This window comes from Artibeus jamaicensis, unplaced genomic scaffold, assembly GCF_021234435.1.
Source record: "Artibeus jamaicensis isolate MK-2021 breed Jamaican fruit bat unplaced genomic scaffold, CSHL_Jam_final contig_3126, whole genome shotgun sequence".
In the NCBI taxonomy this organism is placed as follows: domain Eukaryota; kingdom Metazoa; phylum Chordata; class Mammalia; order Chiroptera; family Phyllostomidae; genus Artibeus; species Artibeus jamaicensis.
The window spans coordinates 16867366-16889797 of record NW_026521723.1 but is presented as its reverse complement, the minus strand read 5'-3'; the positions used below and the strand labels follow the sequence as shown (position 1 = coordinate 16889797).

Sequence of the window (22432 nt, the reverse complement as noted above, 5' to 3'; positions counted from 1 at the left end):
TGATTAATTATTGGGTTCCAATCACTGTACCAGTGATTTCCTATATACTATTTTATTTTATCTGCACAATTGGTTCTTTGAAGTAGGTACTATTATTTTTCCATTTTCTCCATAAGGATATAGAAGTTCGGAAAGGTTAAGTAACTTGCTCCTGACCACACAGCTGGTGAGTGGAGAAGCTGAGATTCAAATTCTGGTCGGTGTGACCACAGAGTGTAAGCTTTGGGCTCCCTAACACACTGCACTAGGCCTTCTAGTGCCAGGAAGGAGGGCCAGAGATCCCTCCAGCAATCAGACACAAGTTGATCAGAAAATCAGTTAGAATTAACATGGCCATATAATGTATCTTCCTGACCAGCATACTTCTGTTCTGTACACCAGATGGGGTCCCAGGATAACAAACATAAACCAGAAGGAGAGTCACCCTAGTTAAGGTGCACATCACGTAGGGAAAGATGACATTTCAGCCTGTAATGTAGTTCGTAGATTCTGTGACACACTTTTCTTTCCCATTTAGCATCACTTTATAATCACTGGCACCTTAGCTTTAATGAAATGTAGTAGTTAGAAGCAATGGAGAAGAGTTAAAATATGTGAAGGGGAAGGAAGGCAGAGAACGAGGTTCTGTGTTCCTCAGGGACCCTGACTTAGGAGGGCAGCCACGGCGGGAGACACATAGGGTGGGCACCAAGAAAGGGGTAAAAAACGTATGCAGGAAGGAAGAGGGCAGAGGTACAGCCAAAGACTGTTCTGAGAGAGCTCACGTTGGAGGGCAGATTTCTGTGGGGGGTAAGGAGGAACTAGGATTGTATATAGACAGGAATATGCTCCCAAGTCCTCATCCTTGATAGAGTCATGGATTGAACTAGCTCTGAAAGTTCTGGTTTTCAGACAACCAGTGGCTGTGCCCCACCCCTCATGACATCTTTGCCCCAGTCCTTCACCTTCTACCTTGGCTACCACGCTGGACTGGGTATAAGCCAAGCTAGGGAGCCCTGGACTCTGCTGTGCAGTGCACTGGCTGAGCTGAGCCATGCCTTTTTGCCCCAACTCACCACAGTATGGAGCCTCGGAAGTAGTTAGGAGGTAGACACTCACTTCCTTGGGAAGTGGCTCTATCTTGACACCATCTTGTTCCACCAGCCCTGGAAGTCAAGAAGCAAAGGTAGCAGAGCCCTGAGGGGGCCATTTCAGGGTCCATGGTACCCAGCCACACGGTAATTAATTCCCACACCCATTCATCTGCAAACAGCTACACTGAGTGCTCATTATACGCCATGCCCTATGGTGAGTCCCAGGATACGTGCAACTCAGTCCAATTGGGGGATAAACACACAAGTAAACAGGAAATACATTCTGTAGATCACCTGGCCCATTCTCAGAAGCTATTTCTAAGAAATCTGAAATTATGCCTCCAAATTGCAAAATAATTTATGTGACAATTGTTTAGTTTAATGGCACTTACATTCTGTGTAGTAAAAGTGCAAGAAGTGTTTGACCTGAATGGTGGTTGGCAAGTTGGGAAGGGCGTTCTGGGCAGAGAGTACAGTTTGGGTACGTGCACAAAGGGTAAGCAAACATGAAGTACTCTTGGGAGTGCAAGTAGTCAGCATCCCCAGGGTGTTTGGTGTCAGTGAAACTGTAGTGAGAAATGAGGCTGGGTGCTGTGTGAAGTGGTTGTTACACCAGCCAGTCTGTCACATCTGGGGGAAATCATGACCTACGCCCAGCGAGTAGGAAGTAATGTTGATTTGCTTTACTGTGGGAAGCTAGCCCTACTCTACCATTTTGTCAAGCAGAAATCCATTTCATTCATGTAAGCAATGGCAGGCTGCTATAGCTGAGTGGCAGCCAGGGATGGGAAGTGAGAGAAGGAAGGAGGAGAAAGAACATTTACACTTCCCAGAGTTTTTATTGGAGCCCTTCTCCTCAGACTGGCCTGGATCATCCAGGAATGTGCCCGAGCTGACCAGCAGTTAGGCATCCCTCCAGCTGCTACATGGCCACCACAGCTCCATGCCTTTACGGTGGGCCGCATGTGCCACTCTTGGAGACTTCCCCACAACACCTTGATTTGGGGACTATCAAGAGCTCAAGAATAACTGGCTCAGCTAAAAAGGTCTATGTCCAGCCTCTAGTTTGCAAGCGGGGTCAGGGACTCTGGACTACACTAATGTTTCCAGAGAATGTCCTGAGGCTGGGCTTGCAGGGGGTGGGCTGTGTGTGTGAAGGGTATGGGCAGGGTGAGTATGGCATCAGGCAGCAGTACAGAGAGTGAGGGGTGGGACACAGAGGGCCCAATGCCATCATCCAGGTTAGAACAGGCTGAACATGTCACTGATTACATTTTTTAAATCCCCAGTTGGGTAGCTTTCTGGATCATAGGAGATCAGGACTTAAAGAGGTGACAGCTAGCAAGACTTCCCCAAAATTGTCAAAGGAGGCAAAGAGGGAGCATTTACCAATCCTTGGACAGGAAAGCAGAAAGGGGTTAAAACAATCCAGGCAACGTCCAGCAAGGAAGGCTTTGTAGCTGGCACAGGGAAAGGCCATCAAAGCACAGGAATTCTCCAGGGCACTGATGTAGAGGTGCACAGCCCTCATGTGATCACAGATCAGGTAACTGTAGCCTGAACAGGGAGGGAAACACAACCGAGGTTTCAGTTCAAGGCAAAGGGAAACTCCTAATTTTACACGCCCACCAGCTATAGATATGTGGGATGTCCCCTGAGCCACATTTAAAGAATATGAATAGATATGGTTACTGCATTCTTTCTTTTCATTTTCACTTTCCATAGTAACCCTATGTTTACCGTATTTTTCGGACTATAACACACACCCCCCCCAAAAAAAAACTTGGGAAGAAATGGGAGTGTGTCTTATAGTCCAAATGTAGCTTACCTGACTAGCAAATGTAGTTTACATTTACATGGAGAAATGTTATGTTATTTATGTTATTAAATATTTTACCACATTTTTTGCTTCAAATTTTTTTTTCCTATTTTCCTCCTCTAAAACCTAGGCGTGTCTTATGGTTCAGTGTGTCTTATAGCCCGAAAAATATAGTAATCTATGAAGGAAATTGCTGAATTTGAGACCCATTCTTCCATGATCATGCAAGCTCTCTTTCAGAAAATGGGAGCATCCTGACTTGGTGATTCTGACTCCAGTTATTAAAATGGATATGTGTCCACACATTTTACCTTCTTCATCATCACTCACATAGGCAATTTTTTACCAAAATATTTTTTTGTTTCACAATCTCATTATACGCAGCCCAGGAATGAAACAATCAAAGGAGTCAGCAGCAAGCAGTGAGTTCATAAGTCAGTCTCTCAAAGCCAGTGTGCTGGGGCTCATCTGGCCATGTGACAGACAAGCTCTACTTGCCAAATGTACCAATTCAACAAAAACTTGGTTTTATTCTTACCATTTTTGTTTACTAATTTAATCTTTGCAATAACTCACACTGGATAAATTGGCCAGGGCTAGGAGGTCTATAGTGAGCCACAGCTCCAGGATTCTGGCATCTTCGGGCTCTCCTGAACTTCACATCAGGACAACCCTTGCCCTTCAACTCTGAAATCAACCACATCTGAGCTGCGTGTGGATGTTCCTGTCCCCTCATGGTTGGGACATTCTATGGCCATGCTCCTTCTAGCTGCAACAGGGAACTGGGAGACACAAACTAAACCTTTCTCAAACTGTGTTATGAGGAGAAAAATGAGGAGTGGCCAACTGAATGCCACAGAAATTTTCAAAAGCCATTAAAAGCACACTATCCTGTCTGATCAAAATTGCTGGGGAAACCTATAAATTGTTAAAAGGAACATGTTTTTTTTAAATCAGTAAATTTGGTAAATTTGATTAGTGGTTATTTAATACAATTGTGAAAAGAATCCTTAAAACATCAAAATTCTGGTTAAATAGGAAGACACTAAAAAGACAGTAAGCAGAAATCAGGATAAACTTTCTATATGAAATGTTGATAGTTTACCTATATTCATAAGAAGAATATAAGAAGATTAAACAATCCTTAATAGTTAACTTTTGAAAAATTTGGTGTTTAAAAATGATGCTAAGAATATGTTTAATGAATATGTGTATATTCATAAAGAACACTCAAAAACATTTAGAAGAAAAGAAATGGTCCAGCCAAGATGGAGGTGTAGGTAGAAACCCTTTGCTTCCTTGCATAACCAAAAGGAGGATAACAACCAATCTAAAATCAATAAACAACCAAAAGAACCAGAAAATCAAACTACATGGAACTCTGACAACCAAGATATTAAGGAAAAATCAGCCAGAACAACCAGACCAATAAGGTGGTGGACGGTGTGAGCCAATCAGAAAAACGGCAGAACTCAGCAGATCATGGGGGCGGGGCTGGCTGCTGAGCTTGGTGGGCTGCTTGGGAGGGGCTGACCTAAGGGGAAAACTGAGACTCAGAGCTGACTGTGAGCTATATGTAGCTGGGGTTGCTGCAGTGGGAGAAACACCCAGTCTCAAACAAGGGTTTGTTGAAAAGTGCACTAGAAACGAGCAGGTGAGCCGCACTGTTCCCTCTCTGGACCCTCTCCCACAGGCAGCAAAGAGGGTTGCCCTTCCGGGGTGACTATCTAAGGCCCTCCCCCCTTACAACCTATCGGCTGTGCCAAGACAAAGAAATATGGCCCAAATGAAAGAACAGAGCAAAGCCTCAGAAAGAGAACTAAGAGAGGAGGAGATCGCCAACCTATCTGATGAAGAATTTAAAGCCCTGGTAATCTCCTTCTGGCTCACAGAACTGATTGAGCTTGGTTGGAAAATGAAAGATACCCAAAATGAAATAAATCAAAATATTCAGGTAACCAACAGTGACAGAAAGGAAACCAGGACTCAAAGCAACAATTTGGAACAAAAGGAAGAAATGAACATACAACTGGATCAGAACGAAGAAACAAGAATCCAAAAAAATGAAGAGAGGCTGAGGACTCTCTGGGAGAACCTGAAACCTCAAAGTATAGGGGTGCTAGAAGTAAAAAAGCAATAGCAAGAAATTGAAAACTTATTTGAACAAATAACGAAGGAAAACTTCCCCAATGTGGTGAAGGAAATAGACTTCCAGGAAGTCCAGGAAGCTCAGAGAGTCCCAAAGAAGGTGGACCAAAAGAGGAACACACCAAGGCACATCATCATTGTTACCCAATATTAAAGACAAAGAGAAAATCCCAAGAGCATCAAGGGGAAAGGAGAGACACCCTACAAAGGGGTGCCCATTAGGATATCAGCTGATTTCTCAAAAGAAGCCTTGCATGCAAGAAGGGGCTGGAAAGAAGTATTTGAAGTCATGAAAGGCAAGGACCTACATCCAAGATTGCTCTATCCAGCAAGGCTTTCATTTAGAATGGAAGGGCAGAACAAGTGCTTCTCCGATAAGGTCAAGTTAAAGGAGTTCATCATCACCAAGCTATTATTATGTGAAATGCTAAAGGGACTTATCTAAGAAAACAAAGATCAAAAATATGAACAATAAAATGACAACAAACTCACAACTATCAACAAAGGAACCTAAAAGAAAAGAAAAACAATGAAAACAAAAACCAAGCAAACAACCAGAATAGGAACAGAATCAGAAAAAAGGACAGCCCACAGAGGGATTTCGATGGGGAGGGGGAAGGGAGGAATGGGGTGGGGAAGGTACAGAGAAGAACGAGCGTAATTAGTAGGCATGAAAGAGACAGGAAGAGATAAAAAATGGTATAGGAAACAGAGGACTCAAAGAACTTATATGTACAACCCATGGACATGAACTAAGGGGGGGAAATGCCGGCGGGTTGGGGGCAGGGTGGAGGCGGGATAAAAGGGGGAAAATTTGGCAAACTGTAATAGTATAACCAATAAAAATACTTTAAAAAAGAAAAGAAATGCATATTTATTAAATGTGCTCAAGAAGATGATCTTGAAAACAGGTTTGAAGAGTTGTTTAGTGAATTTGGGGATATGGTCATGCAGTGAATTGATCCTTCGGCTACCTAGCTTTGGGATGTTGGTCTACTTCTGCCACAACTAGGCTCCGCCGAGGATTTAGCTAGTGTGGACTATGCCACAAAGCAGGGCCCAAGAAGAAAGGCGATTATTGCCTGGAGTGATGTTATATCATGTCGGGACCTAAGAAGTGGAGAGGGCAGCATACATATGGTGCAGGCTTTTAATTTCAGTCACTTCTCCCCCAGAATTCCTAGACTCCAAAGACATTTGTTTAATAAGTGCTAAGTAAGGCATTATGGACATAGTAAAGGATGCAAAGAGGAAGACCTTCTGTGGCCCGGACTAGCTGACTCAACACAAAGACTGTTGGAGAATTCTGGTCTCTGGGGAAGCCAAAAACCAACTCTCTCTGGCTTTCTGACCTGCATGAATGAAGGTGGGACACCCAGGTTGGTCTTGGCCTCCGTTGACGAAGTAGTCCACATGTCCAACAGGAATCCGAATACCCAAATCTGAAAGAAGGCAGAACCCCGTTACCTGTTCTCACCACAGGGGCATATTGCCAAGGTCCCGCAGCAGAGTCCACTGGCAGCAGAGCCCGGGGCGTGACCTTATGCGCCCACCCACTCTCCGTGCTGAGGAAGTCCCCACCTCACTCCTATGTGCTCTGAGAAAGCAGCACTAGCCAGCCCTTAGTTTTCTAAAAAGGGTTTGCTGAAAGGAAGCACAAAATAAATTCATAAGAAGATGCTCACAGTTACCTAATAAAATCAAGAAAAAGGTCCCTTAACGTAAGTTTTAATAAATCAGTACATGTTATATGTTTGGTAAATTTCCTTGTGTAATAGTTTCTATTTTGTTTCGAGCAATAGTTCAGATGTGTGTGTTGGGGACCACACTTACACATTCTCCCACATATTTTTGTGCTCTCCTGACAGGGGAAATGTGACCTGACTACAAAGAGATGTGTGTGAGAGACTGCAGACCTCATTTCCTCATCACGATCATACCTGCCCTTCAGTCTGGGTCAGATCCAGCTGCCAAAGACACTGATTTTCTCCTTCATATCATTTATCATTAGCATAAGCAATCAACTATATTATTTATTTAAGGCCATCTATCCAGGGATTAAGCAATGACCTAGAAGTTATTCTTGAGTCTACAGCCATACCATCTTGAACTTGCCAGATCTGGTCTGATCCCAGAAGCTAGAAGTTATCCTTGACTCCTCTCTTTTCCTCACTCCCTATATCACCTCTCTGGTCAGCTCTGCCTCCGAAATATATTTTGAATCTTTCTACTTCTTTCTGTCTCTACTTGCCCCAGCCGCCATGATCTCTCACTATCACCTCTCATTCTTCTAATGTGCTCTCGTCTTCCCTTAATGTTTCCTGAAGTCCGTTCTCTGCACGGCAGCCACAGTAATCTCTTAAGAAAATCTACATCACTGCCCTGTGGTCACTGATCAGACAATCAAATTTAACCCCCTTGCCATGGCCATTCTGGTCCTGAGCCCTCTTCCCCCACATCACTCAGTGCGTCACTCACACAGTGCTCTCTGCTCTGTCCCCACCCCTGTCCAGGCTCTCACCTTGGCTATAGAATGTTTTTCTCCCGGCTCTTCTCAGGATTGACTCATTCACAGCTGCAAAGTCTCATCTCAAATATCATGTCTTTGGACAGACTTTCCTCAATAATTCCACTTAAAGTAGACCTCCAACCTAAGTCACCCTCGACCTCATATCCTCCCTTATCATAATCACAATGTGTAATTATCATGTCTGTTTTCTTGTTTGTTAAGTCCACAACAGCAGGGCCTTCACCTGTCTATTTTCTGCTATATCCCGAATACCAGCACAGTACTTGGCACATGTGAGTACCTAATAAATATTCATTGAAGGAATAAATGAATGGATGCTTGCCCAATTAGCCTGTGGGTTCCAAGTGAGCAGGGACCTTTTATCAGATGTCTGTTTCCAGCAGTGTTCTCCACACCTGCTGCATAGCTCAGTAAAGACTGAGATGAATGGAGTAAGTCTTTCTTCCTTCGGTCACATTTGAAGAGGCTTCAACTTTGAAGGGCACTAAGAAGCGTAGCTCAGCTAAATAGGGACCTAAAAGTCACCTATTTAGCAAATTTAGGCACAAAAGGGATTAATTTTGCTTATTAGCATGGTTAATTAACCCAGCAGCTTGGCAGAAGCCTATGGGCTTGAGTTTCCCGTCTGTGAGATGAAGGGAAGAGAGGTTTGACCAATATGATTACATGAACTTCTTCCAGAATCATCAGTCTGTGAATGTGGGATGCTAAACACAGGCCTCTGACCAAAGGGAGTGAAGCGTGGACAACTCTCACTTGAACTGCAAACACTTTCAGCAGGGACTGACGTTATTTCCTCCCATACCCACTGAGCACTGGGCCTGGCACAGAACCGTGGGCATTTGTTAGGGAGTTGAAATGAGGAGAAATGCCCGACCCCTTTCCCAGCTGGTCAGAAGAGCTTGATTTGGTCACGGTGGATTCAGAGTTGAGGGTCTTTCCTATGCCTATCATTGCCGAAGGGGGGGATTTTCATTCTTTGCTGGACTGAACAAACAGGGTTCATCCCCCAGGAGGCCTAAGAATAGACCCCAGGAGTAGAATGTCCTGATCCCCCAGGGCAAAGGCACAGTCACCCTGAAAAGGCAGCAGGACCTTCCCGTACATCAGCCAGGCAGCAGTCCCGGCCCTGGCACTAGCTCAGCACAGGGGTTAGTGCGGGATCAGAGAGTGAGACTGCTCCACAAATGAGAAATCTTCCTGCTGCTAGCTAAAAACAGAACCATTCGCCTCACTAAGATAATGACAGAGTGAAACATAAAAAATAAAATAGTAGAATAAATAACATTTAAGAAAAGAAAATGACAGCTGCAAGATGCTGGGGAATGCCTCACTGTGCAATAGAACCTCAGAGGGAGAGGGAATCTGCCCAGGGCCGCACAGCTACAGCTGCCACCGCGCCCCAGCCCAGGAAGGCCCTCCCAGCTCACTGTCGGTGTCTGTGTGGATGGCTTCCACAAAGAGGGCATCTCCAGCATCCAGGCGCTCCTCCAGGCTGGCTCTGGTGTACTCTGGCCCAGCAGGGTCCAGGCCTAGAAGGAGAGGCTGATGTCAAGGCCCCCTTTCCCCTCAGCCACAGGAGCCCTCACGGATCCACAGCACACCTACCTTGGCAGCCATTCTGGTTCAGTGTCCCTCAACAAGGACCCCAAGAATGGTAAACTAACCTAGAACCCCCATACCCAGGAACCCCCACTCTACTGTCTGTAACTTCCCAATGACCGGGCTTCTCTGGCTCTCCAATGAGCTCAATAACACCAACGACTTGGTAAGGCTTAATGTGGGTGATATTAATCCTTAAGTCGTAGTAACAAGAGCTTTAATTGTTTTGAGCAGGTATTATGTGCCAGGCATGATACCAGGCAGTTTTATACACTCTAGTCCTCACGACACACAGTGAAAGAAATATTACTATCTTCATGTCTTAGTTTGGAGCCCTTCCCATCTCCTCCCCAAAAATAAATCCTGAGATAAGGATTCAAAATGCAAGTAGCTTATTTGGGAGATCATAGAAAGAGCAGTGAAGGAGTAGAAAACTGAGTCATAGAATGAAGGACATTTTTAATGAATGGAGTATCACTTTGGGCAAGCAGGTCTCACCCCACTGGGGCTCCTCTGAGGGACTCTGGGAGCATAACTCAGGGTTGTCCCATTGCAGGGTAATTGCCACACAACTCTAACCCCTAATTAACTGAGGATAGCTCCTAAAACATAAAGCATACTGCTGTTTTGCAAGTATTTAGCATACCATTTAAAGGTGATTTCCACAGTGGGTCAAGAAGATATCCTAATAGGAGTTGTTACAAACCATCTTACTATCAACCTAAAAATAAAAGGCCTCCCAAGTGAGAGGCACTAACCCGGTCATTGATTCAGGCAGAAACCCAATTAGTCTTCCAATTAGGAGTCAAAGACAACGGGCATTTATGAGAAAGGAAGAGGGAACTATTACCTCAGTAGAAGAAAGGCATTTCTATTGATGCAGACAAGCTAACAATGTGACAGTAATTTTAAACACTGTTTTAAATTTTCAGTTGGGTAGTGATCAGTCTGGTAATCATAATATCTGCTTTCCTGTTATCCTTACAAACAGTCCTCTGGGACAGTGTTGCTTTATGCCCAGTCCAAAGGTTGTTTTGCCCTGTTTTAACATTCCAAAGGTTGTAGGCATAAGAGGTACAAGGCAGGCCTTCTGGGATATCACTGCTGGATCCATTTTACAGTGGCTCCATTTATTAATTTTTTACATTACAGATGTAGAAACTGAGGCTTAGGAAGAACCTCATGGCTCCTAACATGGATGTTAGAGATCATGCAATAATGACACAACACCATTTTATGCAAAAGGGGCCACAATAAATTACTTTTACTGGTCATAGATGACTTAAGCATAATACCGAAAGGTTCAGCACTCCCCTCCGCTTGCCTCGGCAAAGTCATTTCCAGGACATTCTCTTGCTCTTTCTCTAAACCTGGGAGGATGGGTGGGGAAGAACGTTACCTGTGATCTGTCCCAATTGGCCTTTGTAGAAATGTCCCACCATGCCCCCAACATGGGCCCCCAGGCTGACTCCGATGATGTGGATGGAGGACTCCGACACGCCCAGCACCTACAATGGATGTTTACAGTGGGTTGCATTTGGGCCCCAGAAACCCCTGGTCTCACAGGGTCACACTTTCCCTGAGGCGTTAGCAGCAGAAGACCCTGAGCATGACACAGAGACCACACATACGTGGTCTGGGAGCAGGGCAGAATTCTCATCCCAGGAATCCCTTGCGTTCTTCCTGCGCTCTCCATGTTAGCAATCTCCTTACTTTTTTCTTTGGTGTCCAGTGTGAGTCATGACCTTGGCCATTTTCTCTGAGGGGTGACTAAAGCCAGCCACCAGCCCCCCTCTCAGACATCATGCAGGGACCCAATTTAGAGAGGAGGAGAGGAGGCTCAGAAGGGACTGATAAGTCACTAGGTGGTTCTGCTTCCACCCCAGAGCTCCTCCTCATGTGTTGACACTTCTTCCCTTCTAACCCCTCTGCCCTCCACAAGCAGCCCTAGCCACTTCTGCACCTACCAGGAGTTTACTGAGGAAGCGGGAGATCTCAAGTCCCAGCTTAACCACATTTTCCACAGCTGAGAAGTAGACAGCTGTAGAGCCGTACACCCAGTCCACGGCAATGACGTTAGTGTCTGCTGCCCTCAGAAGGGTGCTGATGAACTTCTCAATCCAGGAAGGCTTTGTTCCTAAAGCCCTAGACATGGGGCCAAGGCAGGGTAGAAAAATTATCTACCAAATAGACTCAGTGACTATATATCACCACAAAATATAGACTGCAGGTCACCAAAGAAACTGAAGAAGTGTCTAGCTTCTAGTATGATAAAAGTAGCCTCCATAGGTGGAAAGTTTCTCAGGTCATAAGACCAGGAGAGAAAGGAGGAAGTAAAATAAAGTTCTGGATAAAAACAAAAACAAAACCCAGCTGTTACCCCTGAGTGACTGTACGAAGCCCATGACTTCACTGGGTCAGATGAATCATAACCACGTCTCAGGGAGGACAGGATCCCTGAGGTCATCTCTATAGCCTTCCTTTTACTCCATATGGAAACCAGGCTCCACATGCTGGAGCGATCTGCCCAAGATCACACATATTTATGGTTCGACAGGGTGTAGACAAGGACCGAGGGAAGGAGTAACATATATGACCAATGAGAATGAGCAACATAATGTGTGTTCGCAGTGATACGAGACACCTTTACAGACAGCAGGAGGCGAGGAGTGGACGTGTGACTGCCAGTAAATTGACTTCTCCTCTCACTCCCCACTACTTCCTGTGGTCACGTTCTACTCAGCACAAGCAATCCTGTGATTGGTTTGCTCCCACCTGAATCCATGGATGAGTAGTTTGGTTCCCAGAGTGACATTGAACCCAGAGTTTTGGAGGTCTCTGCTTTCTTCAACTAGCTTCCCGCAGCTGGGATCCGAAGGGGTGAAGAGAAGGAACTGGACTCTGAGGCTGGTGCCTCGGAGGAGATCGGCATTTTGGAAGTCAGTGCACTTCGGCTGTTGGGTAGGAGGTGTATCTCCTGGAGGAAAACAAAACGAACAAAACCAAACAAGAGCGATCCAAGGTGAGGTCATCTGTTCTTAAAAGAAAGAAAGAAGAAAGGTATTCTTACCCACGGACATGGACAACAGTGTGCATGCGGACTGCCTGAGGGAGTGGGCGGGCTGTGTGGAGGAGGCCAAGGGGGAAAAATTGGGACCACTGTAATAGCAGAAACTATAACGTATAATTTTAAAAAAGAAAAAGAAAGAGGGATGTTTTTAAAAGGGAGAAAGAAACGGGGTCTTATAAACATTTATATCAGCTAAATATACTTGTATATTATATATGTAATACAAGTATAACAAATATACAAGTATATTATATATATAAATTTCTACATATAATCATACTCATTTATTAAAAGCTGCATCATTTCTGACATCAAAATCTATTAATATTTTTCATGCCTAAAGATAAAACTCCAGCAGTGAGTATGAGTATTGCTCTTCTATAGGAGATTAAAGGCCACAGAGAAATGAATACCATTGTAGACTAAACTGAGTCTCCCTACATACCCACATGTAGGAGACCTAACTTCCAGTGCCTCAGAGTATGACTCTACTTGGAGACTGGATCTTCACAGAAGTAATTACATTAAAAGGAGGCCATTGGAGTGGGCTCTAATCCAATATGACTGCTCTTCTTATAAATAGAGGAAATTTGGACACAGACACAGAACAAAGACCATGAGAAGACACATGGAGCGATGGCCATCTACAAACCAAGGAGAGAGGCCGAGAAGAGATCCTTCCCTCACAGCCCCAGAAGGGAAAACCCCACTGCCCCCTTGATCCCAGATTTCCAGCCTCCAGAACAGTGTGTTGATAAGCATCTATTGTTTAAGCTACCCAGCCTGTGGCCGTTTGTTATGGCAGCTCTAGCAAACTAACAGAGATTTATAAAATGAAAACAAAAACAAAACAAAACAAAACAGAACCCCTGGGCAACAAAATAAGCAGTTGCCCTGGCACTAGGCTCACTCCAGTCGCACTGGAGTTCCTAACCAGTTGTTTCTAACCAGTTGTACTGGCACTGGCCTCAACGCCCCAGACCAGCCTCATCACTTCTCACCCTTATGAGCAATCCAGAGCCATGGGTCTCCTGCGCCCAGCCCATGGCTCCGAGCCAGACGTCAGAGGAGAACTTTCACAAGTTGTACCTACTCTGCAGCACCTCACAACGGATCCATTTAAATGGCATATTTTATGGTGAAGGTTATTGAAGGGCCTTTTAAAATACTGAACTGAAAAAATGCAGCATGAATCTCCTTCTTCCCAGGGAGCTGAAAATTTGGCCCCTCTTCAATACCCAGTATCCTGCCCCATGTCTGAGGGGAAGAGATGTGGCACCCAGGTCCCAGCACGGCTCAGAGGGACGGGCCAGCGGCGGCAGCAGGCACACACCGGCCCAGCCAGGGCACTGTTAGGGCCCACCTCGCAGTGCTGCCCTGGGACAAAGGCATCTACAGAATTAGAGAGCCCCAGACTGCAGCTGGGTTTGTGCCCACACCTTCATGGAGAAGACAGCAATTTCAGTTTTCTGGAATGGTTATCTGCCTTCCAAGGTAACTGGGGAGCACATATTCAATAAGTACGTGGATCTGGGGTACACTGGGGTATGGTACCATGAGCAGACTGTGGGAACCCCACCCTTAGAGGGTGCTGAGGGACACCAGTGGTTTCATCACCTCTGTGTCTGAGTCCCAGACCTGGTCCTCACGAGCTCTTGCGTGGCCCTTCTTGGCCACCCTGACCTGTGGTCACCACGCCCCTCAGCCCACAACTTGAGTTCCTGCAGTAAACAAGAAAGATGCCTGCCTCTGCAACCTCCTCTGCCTTCCCTAGTCTCTGCCTTTTTAATGAAAAGATGAAAGGACTCGCACTCGACTTGAACAACATAAATGAGTAACTTTGCTCTATAGGTCATATAGGGAAACCCGCTTCCATCAGAGAATTAGGAGTCCTATTAAAAGAACATTGTGCATCTTGAAGCAAGGCCCGACAGGCATCAAAGAATCAATGTTATCCAGACATTATCTAAATAAAATGTAATAAAATTACTTAAAAATACATTTGGAGATTTAAAAAACCCTTTGGGTTGAAGAATAATCACAATGGAGACTACCAAACATTACAAACTAAATGACAATAAAACAAATACATATAAAAAACTTGAGTGAATAGCTGGGGCGGCATTGGGGGATGTGCAGAGCCTCAAATGCAAATTCTAGGGGAATCAAGGGAAAGACATAGATTAGGTAAATGAATTTAGTAACTCAGAAAGCTGAAGAACAACAATGCAACAGCTCCCAATAAAATACAGAAAAAGAACTATGAAGAAAGTAGTTGAAATTAAAGAAAACACTGGAATGTAAATAACATTAGCATCACAGTTGCTCAAGCCAAACCTCCCGCACACCTGTCTGATACCTCCCTGTCTCACACCTCCCTGCAGACGGGGAACAAATCCTGTCGCACGTCCACTTGCTCGAGGGAGACATGCAGAGTCAAACCGTCCTCTGCAGTGGCCCCCTTACCCACGGGGAATGCCTTCCATGGCCCCCAGTGCGCGCCTGAAACTGCAGACAGTACCAAACCCACTGTGTACACATGTTTGTTTCTAACTTACAATAAGCTTAGTTCACAAGCAGAGTAAGAGATTAACAACAATAACTAATAATAAAATAGAGAAATTTTGACAATAGGCTGTAATACAAGTTATGTGAGTATGTTCTCTCTCAAAATGTCTTCCTGTCCTTTGCTCACCCTCCTTCTTGTGAGGATGTGAGATGGTAGGCCTGTGGGATGAGACGGAGCGAGACGCCAAGACGGGGGACGACTTAACACTTATTGTTTATTTATGGAATTTTTCATTTGGTATTTTCTAATTGCAGTTGATGGAGAGTAGCTGAAACTACAGAGAGCGAAACCATGGATAAGTGGGGGACTACCATGCACTGTTACCTCCCTGGTCCAAGCCACCACCATCTCTCAGAATAGCCACCATGGTCTGCAGCTGCCTTTCCTGCCTTCACTCTTGGCGCCCCCTTCACTCTTCACTATTTGCAACACAGTAGCCAAAAAAGTAAGTCAATTTGTACCATATCTATGTGCAAAATTTCCAAGGCATTTCATTTAGAATAAAATCCAAAATTGTAACTAAGGATTAAAGCCCTAAAAGGACTTCTTATCTCTTCCTCCCAGACTGAAGTGTCTCTCTGCAGACATCCACATGGCTGATTCTTTCTCCTCCTTCAAGTTTTTGATGTCGAGCTTCATCTCACCTCTTCTCACCACCCCATTTACAATCCGCCTATATGCATGACCCCAGTTCTTCCATTTTCCTTATCTTGACCTATTTATTTTTATTGTAACAATCACCTTCTAATATACTATGAAATGTATTAGTTTACTACTAAACTTTTGTATACTGATTTCCCCACCTTTGAATATACCTTCAGAAAAGGCAGAAATTTTTATCCATGTTTTTTTTTACTTTACTGCCTAGAATAGTACCTGCCACAGACAATAAACACTAAGAGCTAGTTCTTTGAAAATAATAATAAACTAGATGTACTTTTGATAAGACAGAGTAAGAAAAAAAGGAAATTCACAAGTAAACAACATAGAAAAATGGGATATAAATACATTAGATTTTGAACCATGAAAAAGCCTGTTTATATACCCACCCCAAAATTTAAAATACATTTTCCTAGAAAATTAATAATGTCTTATAAAAATATAGCTTACTGAGCATATTCAAGAAAGAAAGAAATACAACTCGAATGTGAAAGTATAGCACAGAGGAATTGAAACAGTACTTTTAAAAAATATATTTTATTGATTATGCTATTACAGTTGTCCCATTGCCTCCCCTTCACTCCCCTCTGTCCTGCACACCTCCTCCCACCCACATCCCCCCCTTTAATTCATGTCCATGGGTCATACATATAAGTTCTTTGGTTTCTACATTTCTTAAACTATTCTTACCCTCCCCCTGTCTATTTTCTACCTACTGTCTATGCTACTTTTTCTCTGTACCTTTTCCTCCCTTCTCCTCCTTCCACTCCCCTGTTGCTAACCCTCCATGTGATCTCCATTTCTGTGGTTCTGTTCCTGTTCCAGTTGTTTGCTTAGTTTGCTTTTGTTTTTGTTTTAAGTATGATTGTTAATAATTGTGAGTCTGCTGTCATTTTACTGTTCATATTTTTTATCTTCTTTTTCTTAGATAAGTCCCTTTAACATTTCATATAATAAGGGCTTGGTGATGATGAACTCCTTTAATTTGACTTTATCTGCCCTTCCATTGTAAATGAAAGCTTTGCTGGATAGAGCCATCTTGGTTGTAGGTCTTTGGATTTGATGACTTGGAATAATTCTTTCCAGCCCCTTCTCGCCTGCAACGTCTCTTTTGAGAAATCAGCTGACAGTCTGATGGGAACTCCTTTGTAGGTGACTGTCCCCTTAGCTCTTGCTGCTTCTAGGATTCTCTCATTCATTTTAATCTTGGCTAATATAATGATGATGTGCCTTGGTGTGTTTCTTCTTGGGTCCAACTTCTTTGGGACTCTCTGAGCTTCCTGGATTTCCTGGAAGTCTATTTCCTTTGCCAGATTGAGGAAGTTCTCCTTTATTATTTGTTCAAATAACTTTTCCACTTGTTGCTCTTCCTCTTCTCCTTCTGGTATCCCTATGATTCAGATGTTATAATGTTTAAAGATGTCCTGGAGGTTCCTAAGCCTTTCCTCGTTTTTTTGAATTCTTGATTCTTCATTCTTTTCTGTTTGGTTGTTTCTTTCTTCTTTTTGGTCCACTCTATTGATTTGAGTCCCAGTTTCCTTCCCATCACTGTTGGTTCCCTGTACATTTTCCTTTATTTCACTTAGTGTAGCCTTCATTTCTCCATCTAATTTGTGACCAAATTCAACCAATTCTGTGAGCATCCTGATCACCAAGTGTTTGGAACTGTGAGTCTCACAGGTTGGCTATCTCTTCATCGCTTGGTTATATTTTTTCTGGAGGTTTGATCTGTTCTTTAATTTGGGCCATTTTTTGTCTTGCTGTGCCTGTTACATAGTGAGGGTCAGAGCCTTAGGTGTTCACTAGGGTGGGTCAACCCAGTCAGTGTGTTGTGACACTGTATGTGGAGGTGGGGTCTGAGAGGGAACGATGGTGTTTGCTCTGCTCTCTGCTGGGTTTCAGTCACTTCCCCACTTCCTATAAGCAAATTGGGCCCTTCTGGTGCTGATTTCCATGTGGCTGGGTTTGTGTATATTCTAGGACCCTGTGGGTCTCTCTAACAAACTCTCCTGTGACACTGGGAGTTTCTCCTACTGCTGCCTCAACCCCCACAGGTGTTTTCAGTCAGTGGTTTGAGGCGTTATTTCCCTACGCAGGAGCCCTGGGTTTCATGGTCTGTCTTGCTCCCCAGTTGTTTCTCCTGATTTATCTGCACACAAATGTGGAACTGCCTGGTCCACAATTCGCTGCCTGGCCAGTCCGGCTGCTGCTGCTTTGCTGGCCAGCTGCAGACTTGCACACCCTGCTCCACAACCCGGCACCTCACTGGGTCCACCTGGTGCCACCTCACCTGCCCCAGTCCTCCAGGCACCACCCTGCTGCAAGTCCTTTCCTCCCAGCCCATCTCTGCCCCTCCTACTGGTCTGGATGAATGTGTCTTCTTTAACTCCTTGGTTGTTGGACTTCCATACAGTTCAGTTTTCTCTCAGTTCTGATTGTTCTTTGTTTTTAAATTGTTGTTGTCCTTTTGGTTGTGTGAGGAGGCACAGTGTGTCTATTTATGCCTCCATCTTGGCCTGAAGTAAAACAGTACTTGTAAATCTATTTATCAAAAAAACTGTACCAGGCCAGACTGTTTTAGAAAGACATTCTTCCAATCCTTCAATTTCTGTTTTATACACACACTGTTCCAGAAAATAAAAAGGGGGAGAGAGAATCTAACAATCATTCTATAAAACCAACCAAAACAGCAAGACAAAAACAGAAAGAGAAAGAGACACTAAAGGTCACTATTTCACTATTAAACATAGACATAAAAACCCTAGGTAAAATATCAGTAAATATAAATTGATCAAGGATAACAGAAGAAAAACACATCATGGCCAAGAAAGGTTTAACTTCAAGGAACAAAAAGATGGTTTAACATTAGAAAATGTGTTATGTAATTCACATATAAATAAATGAAAGAAAAACCCCATATGCTCATCTTAACAGATGTAGGAAAAAGACACAACATGACCAAATTCAGCACCCAGCAGTGCTTAACCTAAGAAAGGATGTCTAGCAAAAGCCCACAGCCATGATTACACTTACTGGTACATTGATACATTGACACACTGGTACATTGGTACACTTATTGGAAACATTAGAAGCATTCCACTCAGATCTGATAACAAATGAGAATGTTTGCAATCACTGCTTCTGGTACATATTGCACTGGAAGTCCTAGTCCTAAGAAGGGAAACAAAACAATAAAATGGGATGAATTTATAATGGGATGAAATTTCTTTCTTAAGAAATAAAGAAAAAGGGTGAGAAAATTTGCCAGCACCTGCAGATGATAAAACTGTGGATCTTTCAGGAGTACAGACCATGGTGCAGCAAATCACGCTCACCTACCTCCTCCCCTCAACCACCACTCTAACCAAAGAGTAATGACAGGTGAATGTCAAAAGACAAAAAGTCTCAGACAATCTGAAATACAAAAATAATATCCCCATACAAGAATAAGCATGGAAATGCAAAATGGCCCTGGATGCCAGGTGTGGGAGAAGGCGGCGGCTGTAGGCATCAAACTGTCAGGTGCACAAGCGCTCCATGTCAGGTGTGGAAGACCTGCTCTGGACAGGCCACCTGTGGTAGCCAGTGGTGCAAGGGTCTCCCCAACTCAGGAAAGGAAGCTAAAAACAAAGTTAATACAAACAAGTAATAGCTATTGACTTTTTTCTTGACGCTCTAGCTTTACGTCAAGAGGCAGGATGGAAAGACATTGCCCCACTAGCGGGAGCTGAATCGTGGACCCGTGGAGGAGTGCATCTGACGATAGGATGGGTGAGAGGGAGAGTCGGAGACCAAAAAACGAGCTCTTCATTGAAATGTAAAATGAAATTAATTCACCATTAGTGGTCAAGGTATCATTATATTTTGTGGTGGCAGTGACTGAGAAGGGGTACAGAGAGTGAATTTAGGGCGCTATGAATGTTTAATTGTTGATCTTGGTGATGGTTACACAGGTGAATTCACTCTGAAAATTCCTTAATCTGTGTATTAATAATCTGTGTAATTTTCTGTACATGTGTTGTACTTCAATGAAAAGTTTATTTTAAAAAGGCTACAAGCCTTAAGAAGATCAAAGCCTCCCTTTCTAAGCTGTAATTCTTCATAAAGCGCATTGCAGTTTTCATTAGGACTCTGGCCTACAGAAATACCTGCTTGATTCATTTCACTAGCAAGTGTTTTTGTACTTTTAGATGAATAAATAAAAAAGGATGATTCCAGCAGGCCTGTTACTTCCCTCTGATGTTTTTGGTAACAAAGGGCTAGTCTCAGTTTTGGGACAGTCCTGCCACACTGCCCATAGTCTCTCTCGTGAGACTATCTGAGAGCTATATTGCACGGACTGTGCTCTCGCTACCTTCAGAAAGAGATCAGTCACCCAGGTTTGTGGGGTGGAGGGAAAAGCGCATCTTCTATTAAACCCCTTGTTGCCTATCAAAATTTCATCTTTTCAAAGGGAACCAGTGTGACTCTGCTTTGTGGTTTACATAGTTTTAATACAGAGAATAGTGTGCCTATATTAAACCAATTACAACAGTTCTCCCACAGAAAATCAGATAGTATGATAGATTCGTCTGTGCGGCTCTGTAAATTTTATTTTTTATTTTCTGTGGCCCAATCTTCCTATTTGTTTTTCTGTTTAGAAAAGAAAATTTGGCTGGTTGTCTTCGTTGGTGTCACTGCATCTACTTACCTTTATAAAAACTTACTATGGTTTATTCGTTAAGTATAGAAATGTACTTAGGCTGATTATTGTTCTATGTCTGATCTCCGTCAGTGGGCTGCAGATTGTCACCCAGCTACTAGAAATGGCTCCTCTATGCACTGTGTCAGGAGCTGGCGACCTTAGCCACAGGCCAAATCAGGCCCGCCACTTTATTTTTGTGCACTCAGGAGCTAAAAATGGTTTTTACATTTCTATGGATTAAAAATCTAAAGAACAATAATATTTCATTACGCAAAAATTATATGACACTCAAATTTGAATGTCCATAAATAACATTTTTATTGCAACACTAATTTGTTTTCCAATTCTTTATGGCTGTTTCCTGCTATGATGGTAAAGTTAAGTAGTTGCCACAGGACTTCCTGGCCCACAGAGTCTAAAATATTTATTATCTGTCAATTTATAGAAAGTGTTTGTTGACCTCTGCTGTATAGAAGGTATCTACATTGATTAAGATCAAGAATATTCAGAAAAGAAACAGGTGTGCCAAGCAGTAAATAATGCAAAGGGGTGGATATTGTCATTATGATCATAGAATTCATAGCTTCCAAAATATATTGAAAATTTACAAAATATGTAGTTGACATTTTTGTTTATATGCAGCTAATACTGATACAGCTCCAAGAATACACACACCATAATTTGTATTTTAGTCATTTCATTTTAAAATAATGAGAATGATTACTCAAACCATACATGGAAATTAATACTATTTTTTTACCCTCACAACCCATCACTGTTTGGTTTTTCTTCTGTTCTGGTAAATCAGTTTTTATCATCCTTCTTCATTATTTCATGAAAGACTTTAGAAGAAATTGTTTAATGTTCAAAATTTAGAAAAAAAGAAATTTAAAACTGTTCTTCTCGTGACTGCAATCAACTGGATTTATTACCATTGAGGGATCACCAATACCTCTATCCTGAAATCTTCTATATTTCTTACTAGAGCTAAGATTCCATTATTTAGTTTGCTAATCTAGAATTAGATATTAGCAAGTTAATCTGGATATTATTTCTTTGCTAAACATTAGTTCTAACTCTTTCACAAAGTCAGATTTTTATATCCCCGATGTCTGTTTAGTTAAACTGATGTTTCCTCAAGGACCTATGTTCTGTAGCATATTCATAATATAAACAATAAAAGTAGAAAAGAATGTCTAAATGGTGTGTTTGTGAACCTAAATGAGATTAATATAAACATAACCACATTTCTCTTCCCAAAGTGTTCATTAATTTGATTTTTAACAATGTATATTGGTTGTGTAAAGATGATATATTTTCCAAGGCTAGTGAAACAGAGATAATTATGTTGGAAATGACTGGAAAGCAGAGGTAAACTTTCTTGCACAGAAGTAAAATCAAAGCAAATGGTACTGGCCAAAAAGAATTCTTACAATCCTCTAAATATTAAAAGAGTGGATAAGCATTATTAATTTTTGGTACTGTCCTAGGTTTTTATTCTTAAAAATTAACTCTGGAAAATAAATGGTAATGCACACTCAAATTGTTTTGATACTATATTCACATTTTTATAAAAAAATAAGTCACGACCACAAAAAGGCATAAAACTTGATTTTTATACTATGTGTACCTAAAATTTTCTGGGTCTTTTTTTTCAAGATGGTTCAAATTACTTTAATTTAATAAATCCTTTCCAGTGTCTCTCTCGCATCAAACACTGTATCAGTCTCTGAGGAGGACACAGAGCTGTTTGGTGTGTGGTTCCGGTTCTCAGGGTGTTCGCAGACCAGCAGTGGATGTGTGCATATAGAGAGGGTCTCCCTGGCCAGAGACCGCAGGTGGGGCTATGAGGAGAAAGCTTTAAAGGGGCAGTTTCAGATCTGAGTGAAGGAAAAACACTGAGTAACGTACTTACAGTTTGAACTGTATTCTGTACTCATTAAAAACTTTTGAGGAAATGGCCATTATGATTATGGTTGTACTTAAAAACCATAGAAGAAAAATTTGAGCAAGTTGTCTTTTGCTTATTTGTTTGGTTTTATTGTTATTTTTCTCTTTTGAGCTACTATTCTCATCTATGTTAAGTAATGGGGAGAAGATCAAACTAATAATATTAAACATTGTGTATTAATGACAGCTTGACATCACTATTATCTTATTCTTTCTTAAAATGTTTTACTGCTTTTGTTCTTACAGACAGACTTTTGAGTAAACATATCAAAGTGAAATAATTTGATGTCGTCAGTGTTCAGGGATTTAACAAAAATAAAAATAATG

At 42.6% G+C, this 22432-nt stretch overlaps 1 protein-coding gene across 1 annotated transcript in view; it reads right to left on the bottom strand.

The window, feature by feature from the left end:
- Positions 1–22432, bottom strand: part of PLA1A (phospholipase A1 member A) — a 33979-nt gene that overhangs the window by 5615 nt on the left and 5932 nt on the right. Inside the window, exons 3-9 of the mRNA XM_037158773.2 lie at positions 11948–12149; positions 11140–11317; positions 10572–10680; positions 9001–9102; positions 6393–6482; positions 2463–2630; positions 1056–1145 (exon numbers count right to left, since the gene is read on the bottom strand). Coding sequence (XP_037014668.2) covers positions 1056–1145; positions 2463–2630; positions 6393–6482; positions 9001–9102; positions 10572–10680; positions 11140–11317; positions 11948–12149 — 939 coding nt within the window. The remainder of the gene's footprint in view (positions 1–1055; positions 1146–2462; positions 2631–6392; positions 6483–9000; positions 9103–10571; positions 10681–11139; positions 11318–11947; positions 12150–22432) is intronic.